Source organism: Phoca vitulina, unplaced genomic scaffold (genome assembly GCF_004348235.1).
Source record: "Phoca vitulina isolate PV1807 unplaced genomic scaffold, GSC_HSeal_1.0 scaffold84, whole genome shotgun sequence".
NCBI classification, from domain to species: domain Eukaryota; kingdom Metazoa; phylum Chordata; class Mammalia; order Carnivora; family Phocidae; genus Phoca; species Phoca vitulina.
Genome location: NW_022589787.1, coordinates 1735539 through 1749201, shown reverse-complemented (window position 1 = coordinate 1749201; position 13663 = coordinate 1735539). Strand labels below are relative to the sequence as shown.

The following is a 13663-nucleotide window of genomic DNA, read 5'->3' as shown; positions in this document are numbered from 1 at the left end:
GACTGGCAGTTCCACACCTCACACCATGTTTATTCTGACTGCTTACCCCAATTTTCCCAGGGCAGACTGTACGCTGCCTCTTCCTCACTCATCCCCAACGCCCTTTCACAAGACTCAGCTCAGTAGGGACCCCATGAAGATCCGTCAAGCCGTTTGATTCTGTGCATCTCAACTCAAACGATTATGTTTCTAGGAGATGGAGCCAATGATGTCAGCATGATCCAGGTGGCAGACGTGGGTGTGGGAATCTCAGGCCAGGAGGGCATGCAGGTAAAGACCCATCAGGGCTATCCTCTGTGACCAAGTGGCCCACTGTCGTACCTTGCCATAGGCTTTGTCCAGCAAAGCTAAAGGGTTGGCCTTCAATGCAATGTGATGCTCACCTTTTACTAAGCAGTGGTAGAAGATAAGGTACAGGTGGCTAGTTCTTCATGTTTATGAAGCAGTAAATAGCTTTGCCTAGGTCTATAAGTATATTTTTGTGAAATAAGTGGAACAGAGTGAGGCAAGGTGAGTCATCACCTTCTCTCTGGCTATTTATGGCTCATCCTTGGAAGAAAGCATGTTTTACTGTTCCATTTGAAAAAAATGACTCTGCTGTAGGACTGTTGGAATCTGGTATCACTATAAAAAATGGAATGTAGCCATCTTGACTCACATGAAAATTTATCTCTGCCTTTTTCATTTGTCACTATGTTGGTTCTTAGCATGTGATTCAGATGCTGAACAACTGAGTTAATTAAAACTAACTTTCTTCTGGATATAGTATCACAACAATTTCCAACATTTGATTAACTTTGAATCAGGACATTTTTTAACTTGGTGGAGACCTTAGAGAACAACGTATCCAGTTTCCTTCTAAAAATCCAGATGTTGGTCACCATTTAGTCATTGGTTGAGTTATTCATTAATGCAATCAGTAATTATTCAGTGAACACTTGTATATGCCAGACACTTGTATGTGTCATTAATTTTCTTACCTGACATTAAAATAAAAGTAAAATGGAAAGTCCCAAGCTAGAAACACAGTAGTTCCTCTTGGCCCATCCTCAACATGTACCTTACTCTCCTCCTGCCCTCAGCTGACCCGAGTCACTGTCTTATGTTACTTCTGTGGTTTTAATTCTTCCATGAAGTGGAAAATACAGCCTAAGGTTGGACTCATCCCTGCCTTTTTTTAAAGATTTTATGTATTTATTTGACAGAGAAAGAAGAGAGCACAAGTAGGCAGAGAGGCAGGCAGAGGGCGCTGGCTCCCTGCTGAGCAGAGATACAATGCAGGGCTCCATCCCAGGACGCTGGGATCATGACCCGAGCCGAAGGCAGACACTTGACCAACTGAGTCACCCAGGCGCCCCTAATCCCTGCCTTTTAATGCCGTGTACATGGGGAGTGAATGGATGAACAAAATTGTTGGTTCATTCTAATGTTTTCATCACCATCTCCACTGTACCTGTTTCCTATAGTGAAAAGCTGACCAGGGCAGGCAGTGCCTGTAAATAGCATATGCAGAGAAATGCACCAAGTAAATACATTTTGTATGAAAGACTCTCAGGTTTGTGGATGGGGAGGGGACTGAACTACCACTACTGCTCATGTCCTCAAGGCAGGGGCCAGTGCAGATGTATACTTCAAGCCATGCGAGAAATGATGGCAACAGCCAAATGATAGGGCACATACTGAGACGAAGCTTTGAGTGAGCATGACTTCCAGGTGGGATGTAGTTGGATGCTTCTGCATTTATTTAAAGCTACACTTCTAATTGAGGATACATTATGTAAGATGATGGTAAGGCCTGATACCTTTTCTCACTGTTCCAAGTGCTCAGGTTCCCAGGGAATATTTTCCCTGCTTGCATTTTAGTCAGTCCAGTAAGTAAAGGTGAGCCCTTTGGGAGATGGACTTTGTAGGATGCTGTGTTAACACGGATACTAGGGATCTGAGCAGAGCCATCAGGAATGAGTGAGGGTGTTTGGAGCTCCCCAGCTTAGCCAAGGTGTGAAGCTTATCCCAGTTTGGCCAAGGAGATCCTGCATCTCTGAGAATCTTGGTCTTCATGGGGTCATCTGGTCCACTGTGTTTATTGAGCGCCCGATGGGGCCAAACACTGAGTGGGAACTCAGGGTGTACACGGTGATCACATCTACTATCCTGGCTCTCATGGAATGTCCAGAAAAGTTGGGAAGACAGATACACATTTTAAATGTACACAAATAGTCACAATTGTAATAAATGCTATCAAAGAGAAACACAGGTTTTGGTGTTGAGTATTTCACAGGAAGATCTAACATAGCTGGGAGCATCTTGGAAGGCCACCTTGACAGAAGGACAAAGAGTGGATTTAGGGCCTAAATTTGGAGGTGGGAAGGAGTGGCAGAAGGCTGGAAAGGAGTACACAAAGTGTCAGTGTTGACAGGAAGAGGTATAGAAACAGTATTTGCTTTGAAATCTTAACTTTTGGTTTAGAAAGCAGACATTTGAAGGCTTCACACTTTTCTGTCATGTATAATGACATTATTCTATTTCACCTAAGGGACCACATCAAGTGCGATCTGACTCTACTCAAGGAGTTATTTGACTAGAGGGAGATCAGTTGAGTTTTAAAAGCTGACTTACATTTTTGTGTAGAACAATCCTCCAAAAATAAGTAGAAATCTGTATTTCCCTCACATTTTCTTTGACGTTTTTTCCAAATAGAGAAATTCATTATATGGTGGGTTCTAAGTTATTCTGGGTACAAAAGGTGTCATTTTGATGGCATTTGTCTGGCCCACTTAGTTTAATTGTGTAGAGCATGATACTCAGTGAAGTGAGGGGACAATTTGACCCCCCGTCATATTTCCTTTCCATGGAGGAAACCTGCTGTCCCCACTCCCTTCTGAGTGGAATGGACACGTTGCCTTTTTGCAGCTTCCTGGAATTGGCTTATGCGAAGGCCAGCAGAGCCATGGATTGGCCTTGCTTATCATCTGTGGCTGCTGAGGAGAAGATCCCAAAACACACCACCCAAGATGGCCAACTGCCTGTCTTTGATTCATACAAAAGGGAAGCTTTGGTTCATCTTTGGGTTGAGATCCCAATATGAATAAAACATCAGAGGGTGGAGAATAGTAGGGAAACTGTACATCTCTGGGTTTGTTTTTGTTTTCTCCTTGTTAAAGAAATAATGGGAAGACAATGGGGCACCTGGGTGGCTCAGTCGGTTAAGCCTCTGCCTTTACTCAGGTCATGATCCCAGGGTCCTGGGATGGAGCCCTGTGTCAGGCTCCCTGCTCAGTGGGGAGCCTGCTTCTCCCTCTTCTCCCCTCTTGCTGTCTCTGTCTCTCTCTCTCAAATAAATAAATAAAATCTTTAAAAAAAATGGGAAAACAAAAGCTTTTAAAAATCAATTACATATATTCAAAATCTTAAATGATTTCAATAAAATGATATGCCTGAACTAGAGTACTTGTTGAGATTGATTGATTTTTTTTTTTAATTGAAGGAGATAATAAGGGAAACGGGGATAAAGTAAGCCCTGGCCAGTCACACGCACATTGTGTTTGAAACATGCCTTGTATTTGGGGAGATAAGACAGACCTTAGATGGAGTAAGATGTCACCAATAACAGGGACTTCTTTCCCTTTCAAGGCAGTGATGGCCAGTGACTTTGCAGTGCCAAGATTCCGATACCTTGAGAGACTCTTAATTGTTCACGGACATTGGTGCTATTCCCGACTTGCCAACATGGTGCTGTACTTCTTCTACAAAAATACAGTAGGTATTTGACCCTTCTCGTTTCTAGAGTTTTTGAATCAAAAAGCCTGGGCTGAGATTTATCGGACCATCCCCTGACTGTGGCCATCTGGCCATCCCAGGGCTTCCTGTGGGTTCCATCCTCCTTGGCCTTTGTGAACTTACCCCAGGCCTGGCCCCCTATAGGCTCAGAAGTCTAGCTCACAGGCACATAAAGGTAACTGCACCTCTAAGGGAGAAAGTTGTAGAAACAGAGCAAATAAGAGTGTCCACTTAGTGCTTTAGAATAAGAAGTTGGGGAATCATGAATCACAGTGGTCTGTACAAGGTCACACAGCTAATGAGTGAGTAGTCAAGGCTGCATGTAACCCCAGCTCACCGGACACCCAACCCTTAACCACTCTGTTAATGTGCTTCCTGGGAGCAGACTGCTGAGGTATCCATAGACGGGAATCCTCTAGAGCAGACGGGCAAATCCAGGGATAAGCAGGAGTGTAGCGGCAGTGCTGGCATCAGAATGGGAACACTTAGTCATGCTGTGATCCCAATACTGAATGGCCTCTGAGGAAACGTACCCACACTGGGCCAGGAGTGTGAGTTCCCCGGTCAGGACGCAGGTGTAGGGCCCGAGGAACAGGGCCACCAGCAGGGCCTGGCCACACTTTCTCCCGTGCTGGCAGGGCAGATGTGCCCCATTCTGGCCAGCTCGTTCTATAATTGACCCTCCAGTTAGGTCACGCCCAGGCCTGGCTGGCTGATTACAGTTCTGTCCCTCCAGAGACTCTCATCCAGGGCTCTGCTCCTTTTCATTTTGATCCTAATGTTTAACTCTTAGTTCCTTTATTACTAAGTCCTTGGCAGACAGGTGTCCTTCTCCATAGCCCTCCAGCATGAATGCCATGGCCATTTTAGAACCTGCTCTACTCATATACATTCTGCTAAGTAGTTGCTGTGCTGCTACTTATTGCTCTTGTCTCTATAAAAGCTTGTGGCTGAATGTACAAACAAGGAGACAAAATAAATAAACTCTTGGGGTAAGTGATCTTTCAGGGTAGTCCCACAAATCTGCCACATTGGATGCCACAATTCCAGTGTCAAGATCATCCTATACTCTTCTAAAAAAGAACAAAATACAATAAATTAAAAGATATATATATATATATATTTTTTTTTTTTTTCTAATTACATTAAAAGATGTCCATGCTAACTTGAAACTGCCATCAGTGTACTTCTTGTTCATGTTCTTGTTTGTTCTGGAGATTTAGACCTATCTACTTTTTCCAACCCTCTTGCCCCCTTACCTTTACCCATTTTTCAAAACGTTTTCTAGTAAATGAATACGGATACTCAGGACCAATCATGGCATGTCCAGTTTGACCAGTTGTGTCCTGGAAATTAATTCTGATTAGGTTGTGCCTGGGATTCTGTCCAAGGAAGTCTGTGCCATGCTGCCCTTGGCCTTGGCCAGTTACTCCCTGCTATCTCCCATCCACCTGGCATTGCATCCCCAGAGCTGAGGCCACCATGCATATACTTGCAAATCTAGAGGTTCCCAGTTCCCAAAGAGGTGGATGGGTGCTTAAGTACAGATGAGTGGGGCTGGGCAGGTGGAACCCCAGCTCTGTTTCTGTCATTAATGTCTGTGCAATCTTGAGCAAGTTATTTGCTTTCTAGGGATTTTGTTTCCTTTATTTGAAAACAAAACATGAGAGTTGAGCTCTGCTCTCCATAATTCCTCATGAAAATTTCTCAGGAGGGAATTCAGCATTTCAGTTGCAAATGAGTGCCAGAGTGGCCACCTGAATGGGCACAGCGTCCTGCCTGTCGTGATGAATCTGTCCTCATGGAGGGGACAGGAAAGAGAAGGGGATATCTGTCTTTATTCCATATAAGATTCAGGGCCTCTGTTAACAAACACTTAATCTAGTTGAGAAGTGCAAGGATAATTACCCTGCCTCCCAAACTGAGAAATTCATTAGTTTTAGGAGTAAGTTGGTCTTCCTTTCCAGTAAAGAACAGAGGAGAAAAGTTTCCATAGCAACAGTAGTTTGGGAAGAAGGCTTTTTGGTACTACAAGAAAAAAATGTCAATTATCTAAGTATTTTTCCTCCTCTTTCTCTTGACTCCAGTTGTTCACTGATGACTCATTAGGCTGAGCCTGTGGGGGTGGGTGAGAGAAAGTCAGCCGTGGGAGTGAGAAGGGAAGAAAGTCAATGAAAAACCCAAGTTTGTCAGTTTTCAGTGTGGAAGAGAAAAGTTGCTCTAAGTCATAGATTGAAACAGGACTTGGAGGATATGTGTCATTGTTTCCTGATCTTCAGACCAAGCCATTTTCAGGTCCAGAAACCAAAGCTCAGAGAAGGTAAGTCAAGGTCTGGAAAGATAGATAGTGGCAGCTCCAGAACCAAAACATAGGCCATTACCTGTGGTCCCCTGCAGAGAATGTTCTTCCACCTGGGGGTCTCTGCCCTCCAGGCCAAGACCCACAAATGGTTTGAACAGATTGGCTTTATTACTCATACAATGACCATAGTGAAGTCATTTGGACTTCATCTTGGACCTGAGTTTCCTTTTCTCTGAATGGAGTAAGCACACTGGCCCTCAGAGAAAATAGCTGTACTGCTAACTGAAACAATAAATCATAAGTACCTATAGTGTACAAGGAGACCTCGTGAGTACTTTAAATGTGTAAGTTCATTAATCCTCACAGCAACCCATAGCTAAGTACCGTTGGTACTAGATACCATTGGGTACCCATAGCTAAGTACCATTTCATAGACAAGGACACTGAGGCAGAAAAGGGTTAAATGATCTATGCCAAATTATACAGCTGATAGGTATAAATGCTTTGCCATTGCTAAATTGCCATGCCCCCATGTAAATGCACTCAAGCCACTGATGTTCAGTGATCAAGTAATAGGGGGAAGAGATCCACCCAACTCCTCCTATTGAGCAGGGGCTTGAAGAGGCTGTTCAACCTCCCTGACCCTCACTTCCCTGTTCAGCAAAGCGGGGGTAGTAGCTATAAGAACCAGTGACCATACGTATCCCTCACCTGCCAGCAGAGTGCCCGGTGGATATCTGGGCTTGCTCAAGGCAGCAATGTTGATATCATCATCGACTTTGTTGCTGTGCTTGTTTGTGTCCTCCCTGCCATGGGAGTCAGGAATTGCCCACTGTTCCTCATCAGAAAGAGTACGTGACTAAGGAGAGAAGCAAGATCTGGGATGTAAAACAGGTAGGTTTGGTTTAGGATCACAGAGGACAGCTACTAGGGAAGAAGATGTGTGAGCAACCCTAGATCCTGCTGGACCTTTATGGGGAATTCCTGTACTCAGCTGGACCTCATCTCCTCAGCTGGCTGTGGCAACAAGATACAAAGAGTTTGTCCTGTGAAGATAAGGGACTGTCAGGAAGGGCTTAGCCAGCGCTTTCATAGGTGCTCAATAAATGCTGTTCCATCCAATCTGCCGTTTCTTGCAGGCTGGTACCAGAATCATCTCTCCATGGGCTGGCCTTGGGAATTCTCATCTCCTATTGCCAGTCCTTTATGCTCAAGGAAATGAGGAGGGAGAGAGAGGGCAACAAGATTAGGGCTGTCTTTGAAGGAAATTTCTGCCTGTAAATTCAATCTTTATAGTCAAATTCTACAAAACCCTTAGATCCCTTGGATGTGAATCTGCAAGGACTGCTAAGAATTGCTTGTCCCTATTCTTCCTTTCTTGATTTCAGATGTTCGTGGGCCTCCTGTTTTGGTTCCAGTTTTACTGTGGCTTCTCTGCATCTGCCATGATTGACCAGTGGTATCTGATCTTCTTTAATCTGCTCTTCTCGTCACTTCCCCAGCTCGTGACTGGGGTGCTGGACAAGGACGTGCCAGCTGACATGCTGTTGACTGAACCACAGCTCTACAAGAGTGGCCAGAACATGGAGGTGAGGTTCCCCTCCTGCCGCACCTCCTATGTCTTTGCCCTCCCACTCTCCACATTCACCTTACAGAAAGTGCAAGTCTCCATGCCTCCCTTTAAATGGACACCCTGGGAGAAATCATTAAAATTTTGGAAAATGACCCGTGGGACGTAAAAAATGTATTCTGTCTCCTTGATTGTATTAAGGTTATTGGTTGGAGTGATGGTATCCTGGTATGTGCATATGTCCAACCCATCCAGGTGTATACATTAGATGTGTGCAATTTTTGTGTACCAATTTACCTCACTAAAAAAGAGAGGGAGATTAATAGAAAAAGTATAATGGCATGAAAAGTCTGTACACCAACAGTCTCCAGGAGCCCAAGGAAAGTCCACTTGGAATCGAAGTCAGGGTCTTGTGGATTGCTGCCTCCTGAGCAGGGATTTTTCTAAAGCAATCCCCTCAAAATGTGATTTATTTTGAATGGGAATTAACCAGAAGATAAACCCATGGGGAAACCATTGAGAGAATAAGTGAATACAAACAGATATAAGTACATGTTTACATCAACACACCACATAGATTGACATGCTAATTACCAGCTATTCCTACCAGCATTTAAAGTTGGCCCTGTAAGTGCTTCTCTTTGCTAGTTGGAATTACAGTGTGTGTACAAAGGGAAAGGAGCTCTCTATCTCTTACAGTAGTCTCGAATTTGTTTACTTTTGAGTTGACTTCCCAGGTCACCTTCATTGACACTGGGTTCCCTCTGAGGTAGGCAGCAGGGGTGAGGCTGTGGGGTGGGAGCAACTGGGGTCAGGCAGATGAGGAGAGCCTCTGCTTCTTACCTGTCACTGGAGGAATGCCTGTACTCAGCTTGGCCTCCTGTCCTTGGCCAGGGGCTGGGGCTGGCCAAGGGAACAAGACACAAGGAGTTTGTCCTGTGGAGCTAGGGGACTGAAAGAGGGACCTAGCCAGCACTTTCTTAAGTGCTCAGTAAATGCTCATCCAATCTACATTTCCTGCAGGCCAGTACCAGCCCCAGCTGCTTAGGAGTTCAGAATCAAATACAAATTTGGTTACCCAGTAAATGAAGGCTTGATCAATCCATATCAAGGTCATTTTTGCCCTCAGTGTGCAGATTTTTTTATTTTAACATTAAACACTTCCATCACCTAATTTTGAAAGACTCACTTTTAAGAAACATTCTAGGGGACCCACCAACAAAGGGCAGCAACACCCTGACAAAGTAGGAGTAGAAGAACTCAGATTGGAGCAGGATGTCCAGAATTTGAGGTGCTATGCTTACTGTAGGAAAATGCTACCTCAGGGACGCCTGGGTGGCTCAGTCAGTTAAGTGTCCAATTTGTGATTTTGGCTCAGGTCATGATCTCAGGGTGGTGAGATTGAGCCCCATGTTGGGCTCCATCCTCAGCGGGGAGTCTGCTTGAGATTCTCTCCCTCTGCCCCTCCCCCGCTCTCTCTCTGTCTCTCTCAAATAAATAAATCTTTTTTAAAAAAATGCTCCCTCAAAGGATTTAAGAAGTGGTTTTATGTGTCTGCTGTTGACCTAGAACTAGAGTAGCTGGTCTTGTGAACAGATGCTCTGAATGATTGACTCAGTTGCACATGGTGCCTCTGCAGACGATCGTGTGGTGTTTGTTCCCCAGCCCTCTGGGACCTCAACTCGCCAAAGTCCTGACTTAGCAAGTTGCCCTGGGGTGCTTATCTTGTACATTGATGGCCCTGTAGCTATTGGAACACATCGTTTGAAGAGATGCTTACTTCCCTATAATTTCTGTGCTTGTTTCTGTGTCTCAGGAGTATCGGCCACGCACGTTCTGGTTAAACATGGCTGATGCTGCCTTCCAGAGCCTGGTTTGCTTTTTCATTCCTTACCTGGTAAGTGGGCACCTGGCACAGTCTTTCTCACCGGCTTCATCCAGCGACCCACAGACACAGGACACTACTGTCTTTCAGGCCTGCTACGACTCAGACACAGATGTGTTTACCTGGGGAACCCCCATCACCGCCATTGCGCTGTTCACCTTCCTTCTGCACCTGGGTATTGAAACCAAGACCTGGGTAAGAGCTGTGGAAATGATCCCAGGGGGCGCTGATGCTGCAGGCCCTGCACTCCCAGGCAGGTTCCGTGACATCTAGAAGATCTCTGGGCAGACAGGTCACTACAAAGCCAGCCTCACTGTGGAGAAGGGAAACCAATACGCAGGCCCGCCACATGTATTGGAACCCCTGGTGTGGGAACTGCCGCACCCTGACCGGTGTCTTCACCTGGGCAGCCCTTAGCTCCTTCCTGCCCGCTCTGCTCTCCTCCTCCACCTCACACCCCCCTTTCCCTCTCTCTTTCCTTCCTACACCTGACTTCCATCTCCCTGACTGTGCCCAGGCTGGTCCACAGATGCCGAAGGCTTCATCAAGCCCCCCAGCTGCCCATGCCACAGACCCGGGTTTTCACTAACACCTTAGAACAGCTACCCACTGACAGATGACCAGTGCATTTCTCTTGAAATAAATGCCCCGTCTTTCTCTTTCCCCCTTAGACCTGGCTCAACTGGATAGCTTGCGGCTTCAGTATCCTTCTGTTTTTCACTGTGGCTTTGATTTACAATGCTTCTTGTGCGACGTGTTATCCTCCGTCCAACCCTTATTGGACTATGCAGACGTTATTGGGCGACCCCGTGTTTTACTTGACTTGTCTCATAGCACCTGTCACTGCACTGCTTCCCAGGTGGGTATCAGGGACATTGTCCCTCAGGTCCTAAACGAGCTCTGAGAGCATTCTCAAGCCTATGTTTTTCACAGAAGACTCAAAGGCACCACCCGCAGATGACTGTTTTTTATATGCTTTCCAGATTGTTTTTCAAAGCCGTGCAGGGGAGTCTTTTCCCCACCCAACTTCAACTGGGGCGCCAGCTGGCCAAGAGGTCCCCCAAGAAACTCATTGCTTCCAAAGAGACCTTTGCTCAGGGACACCTCCCAGGAGAACCCAGAACTGAGTCATCAGAACAGAAGAGCATCAGTACCTCTGGACACCTCTCCCAGGACTGCACCTCACAGGCATCTTGGCATGGACAGCGACCAGCCTGCTCCCCAGAGGCTAGTGGGGAGCCCAGTGTGGTGGACATGAATGTGACTTTAAGGGAAAACATTCTGCTGGAAGGACTGAGCAGTCAGGCCCCGGGGTCCTCCATGCCAAGCAGGGCTATCCTAGAAGGGTGTCCTGGGGACTCCAAGATGAAACGCACCAGCACCAGCAGGGCAGCCCCCCTGTCGTCCATTTTCAACCTGCCCAACTTCAGCTCCCTCAACTGGATTTCCTCCCTCTCGCTGGTCAGTGGGCTGGGAAGTGTCTTACAGTTCTCTCGAAGTAGTTTACAGATGGACAAGCAGGACAGCGAGTTCTTGCCCAGCCCGCCCCAGCCAGACCAGGATCTGTGTGGCTTAAGCGGGCAGGGCACTGACTACTTCTAGGAGCATCTTCCAGGGACTGCAGTGGATGGAAGTAGCAGTGAAATCCTTGAAATGGCCTCTTCTTTTTTATAACTTAGATGTTAATATTATTTATGTTTATTATTTGCACAGAAGAGTTCTAGTGAGATGTATTTTATGTTTCCAAGGCTAACACGGGAAATGAAAGGTACCAAAAAAGAAAGTTTATTTTTTAAAAGTTCTAAGTAGAATATATTGAAAAGAAAAATAAGAGCTTTAATGTATATGAAAGTTTAAAGAAGAGTAACACTTGAAAAGTGTGTTTAGATTTATTTTTTCATCTCATTTTATAAGAAAATGCAGTATGATTGATTTTCTTCAACATGCATGACCTTGGCTTTCCCCACCTGAAAATGTGTGTCTGAGTTCAGTGAATCCCATGTGGGTGTGGACAGCAGTGAGGGGAGATGACAGGGCAAGCATGCAACTTCTCTGTCCTTGGCCCCTGTTCCCCCACCCTGCCTCCACCAACTTGGGAGAGCTTGGCTCTGCTTCACCCAGAAAAGGGAAAGAGAGAATGCATGCATGGAGTTCATCCCAATGTTGAAATCTAGGCAGGCATTCTGTAAAGATCACCTTGTAGGTATTACCGTCCCTATGTAGGGTCTTGCCTGTCAAAATCCTAACAAGCAATAAACAACCTTCACTTTGCAAAGAGAATGTGTCCTGTTGCCACTGTTGTGTGAAGTTATTAATACGTGACCTAACAGCATGTTCTGAGTACCACAGGGCACTTCCTCATGGCAAGTCCTTTTAAACATCATGAAGGATACAGCTGGGTACCACACAAGCTGCACACTGTAACGCTATGACACGAGGATACATCACGGCTCCATACACCAGGCTACCAGCCCCACAAGACCCTTCCTGCCAAGAGGCTAGGCTTTTTTTTTTTTTTTTTTTTTTTTTAAGAATGTTTTATTTATTTATTTGAGAGAGAGAATGAGATAGAGAGAGAGAGCATGAGAAGGGGCAGGGTCAGAGGGAGAAGCAGACTCCCTGCTGAGCAGGGAGCCCGATGTGGGACTCGATCCCGGGACTCCAGGATCATGACCTGAGCCAAAGGCAGTCGCTTAACCAACTGAGCCACCCAGGCGCCCCCAAGAGGCTAGGCTTTTTAAGTGTGTATCTTTAGACATTTGTCTTATGAGTCATTATTTCTGTCCCTCTAAATAGAGGGAAAGGAGGGGGGAAAATTTGAAATATCGAAGGCAATTAATCATATAGCACTTCTTCTGCCGAGACCTTTCTTTACACTTAAAAAAATTTTTTTTTTATTTAAACTCAACTTAGTTAACATATAGTGTATTATTAGTTTCAGGGGTAGAATTTAGTGATTCATCAGTTGCATATAACACCCAATGCTCATTACCCCAAGTGCCTTCCTTAATGCCCATCACCCAACTATCCCGTCCTACCCCCCACCTCCCCTCCAGAAACCCTCAGTTTGTTTCCTGTAGTTAAGAGTCTCTATGGTTTGCTTCCCTCTGTTTTTATTTTATTTTTCCTTCCCTTCCCTTATGTTCATCTGTTTTGTTTCTTAAATTCCACATATGAGTGAAATCATATGGTATTTGTCTTTCTTTGACTGACTTATTTTGCTTAGCATAATACCCTCTAGTTCCATCCACATTGTTGTAAATGGCAAGATTTCTTTTTGATGGCTGAGTAATATTCCATTGTATATATACACATCTTTATCCATTCATCTGTCAATGGACATCTGGGCTCTTTCCATATTGGATATGGATATTGTGGACATTGGGGTGCATGCACCCCTTCAAATCACTATTTTTGAACCTTTTGGATAAATACCCAGTAGTGCAATTGCTGGGTCCTAGGGTAGTTCTATTTTTAACTCCATACTGTTTTCCAGAGTGGCTGCACCAGTTTGCATTCCCACCAACACTGTAAGAGGGTTCCCCTTTCTCCGCATCCTCACCAACATCTGAGTTGTTAATTTTAGCCATTCTGACAGGTGTGAGGTGGTATCTTATTGTGGTTTTGATTTGTATTTCCCTGATGATAAGTGATGTTGAGCATTTTTTCATGTGTCTGTTAGCCATTTGTATGTCTTCATTGGAGAAATGTCTGTTCATGTCTTCTGTCCATTGACTGGATTTTTTGTTTTTTGGGTGTTGAGGTTGATAAATTCTTTATAGATTTTGGATACTGGCCCTTTATCTGATATGTCATTTGTGAATATCTTCTCCCATTCCATAGGTTGACTTTTGGTTTTTTTGACTGTTTCCTTTGCTGTGTAAAAGCCTTTTATCCTGATGAAGTCCCAATAGTTCATTTTTGCTTTTGTTTCCCTTGCCTTTGGAGACGTGTCTAGCAAGAAGTTGCTGTGGCCGAGGCCAGAGAAGTTGCTGTCTGTGTTTTCCTCTAGGATTCTGATGGATTCCTGTCTCACATTTAGGTATTTCATCCCTTTTGAGTTTATTTTTGTGAATGGTGTAAAAAAGCGGTCCAGTTTCATTCTTCTGCATGTGGCTGTCCAATTTTT

The 13663-nt window shown here is 45.0% G+C and overlaps 1 protein-coding gene across 5 annotated transcripts in view; it reads left to right on the top strand.

The window, feature by feature from the left end:
- ATP10A (ATPase phospholipid transporting 10A (putative)) overlaps positions 1–11913 on the top strand; it is a 195970-nt gene extending 184057 nt beyond the window's left edge. For 2 of the 5 annotated variants that reach the window (XM_032395424.1, XM_032395426.1), the window contains 7 exons: positions 194–270; positions 3631–3756; positions 7468–7668; positions 9466–9546; positions 9625–9729; positions 10206–10393; positions 10518–11808. In XM_032395424.1, the coding sequence (XP_032251315.1) occupies positions 194–270; positions 3631–3756; positions 7468–7668; positions 9466–9546; positions 9625–9729; positions 10206–10393; positions 10518–11136 (1397 nt within the window). In that variant the 3' untranslated portion in view covers positions 11137–11808. Of the gene's footprint in view, positions 1–193; positions 271–3630; positions 3757–7467; positions 7669–9465; positions 9547–9624; positions 9788–10205; positions 10394–10517 lie in introns of all 5 variants that reach the window. The other 3 variants (XM_032395422.1, XM_032395423.1, XM_032395425.1) reach the window with 3 other exon arrangements.
- Positions 11914–13663: the final 1750 nt, after the last annotated feature.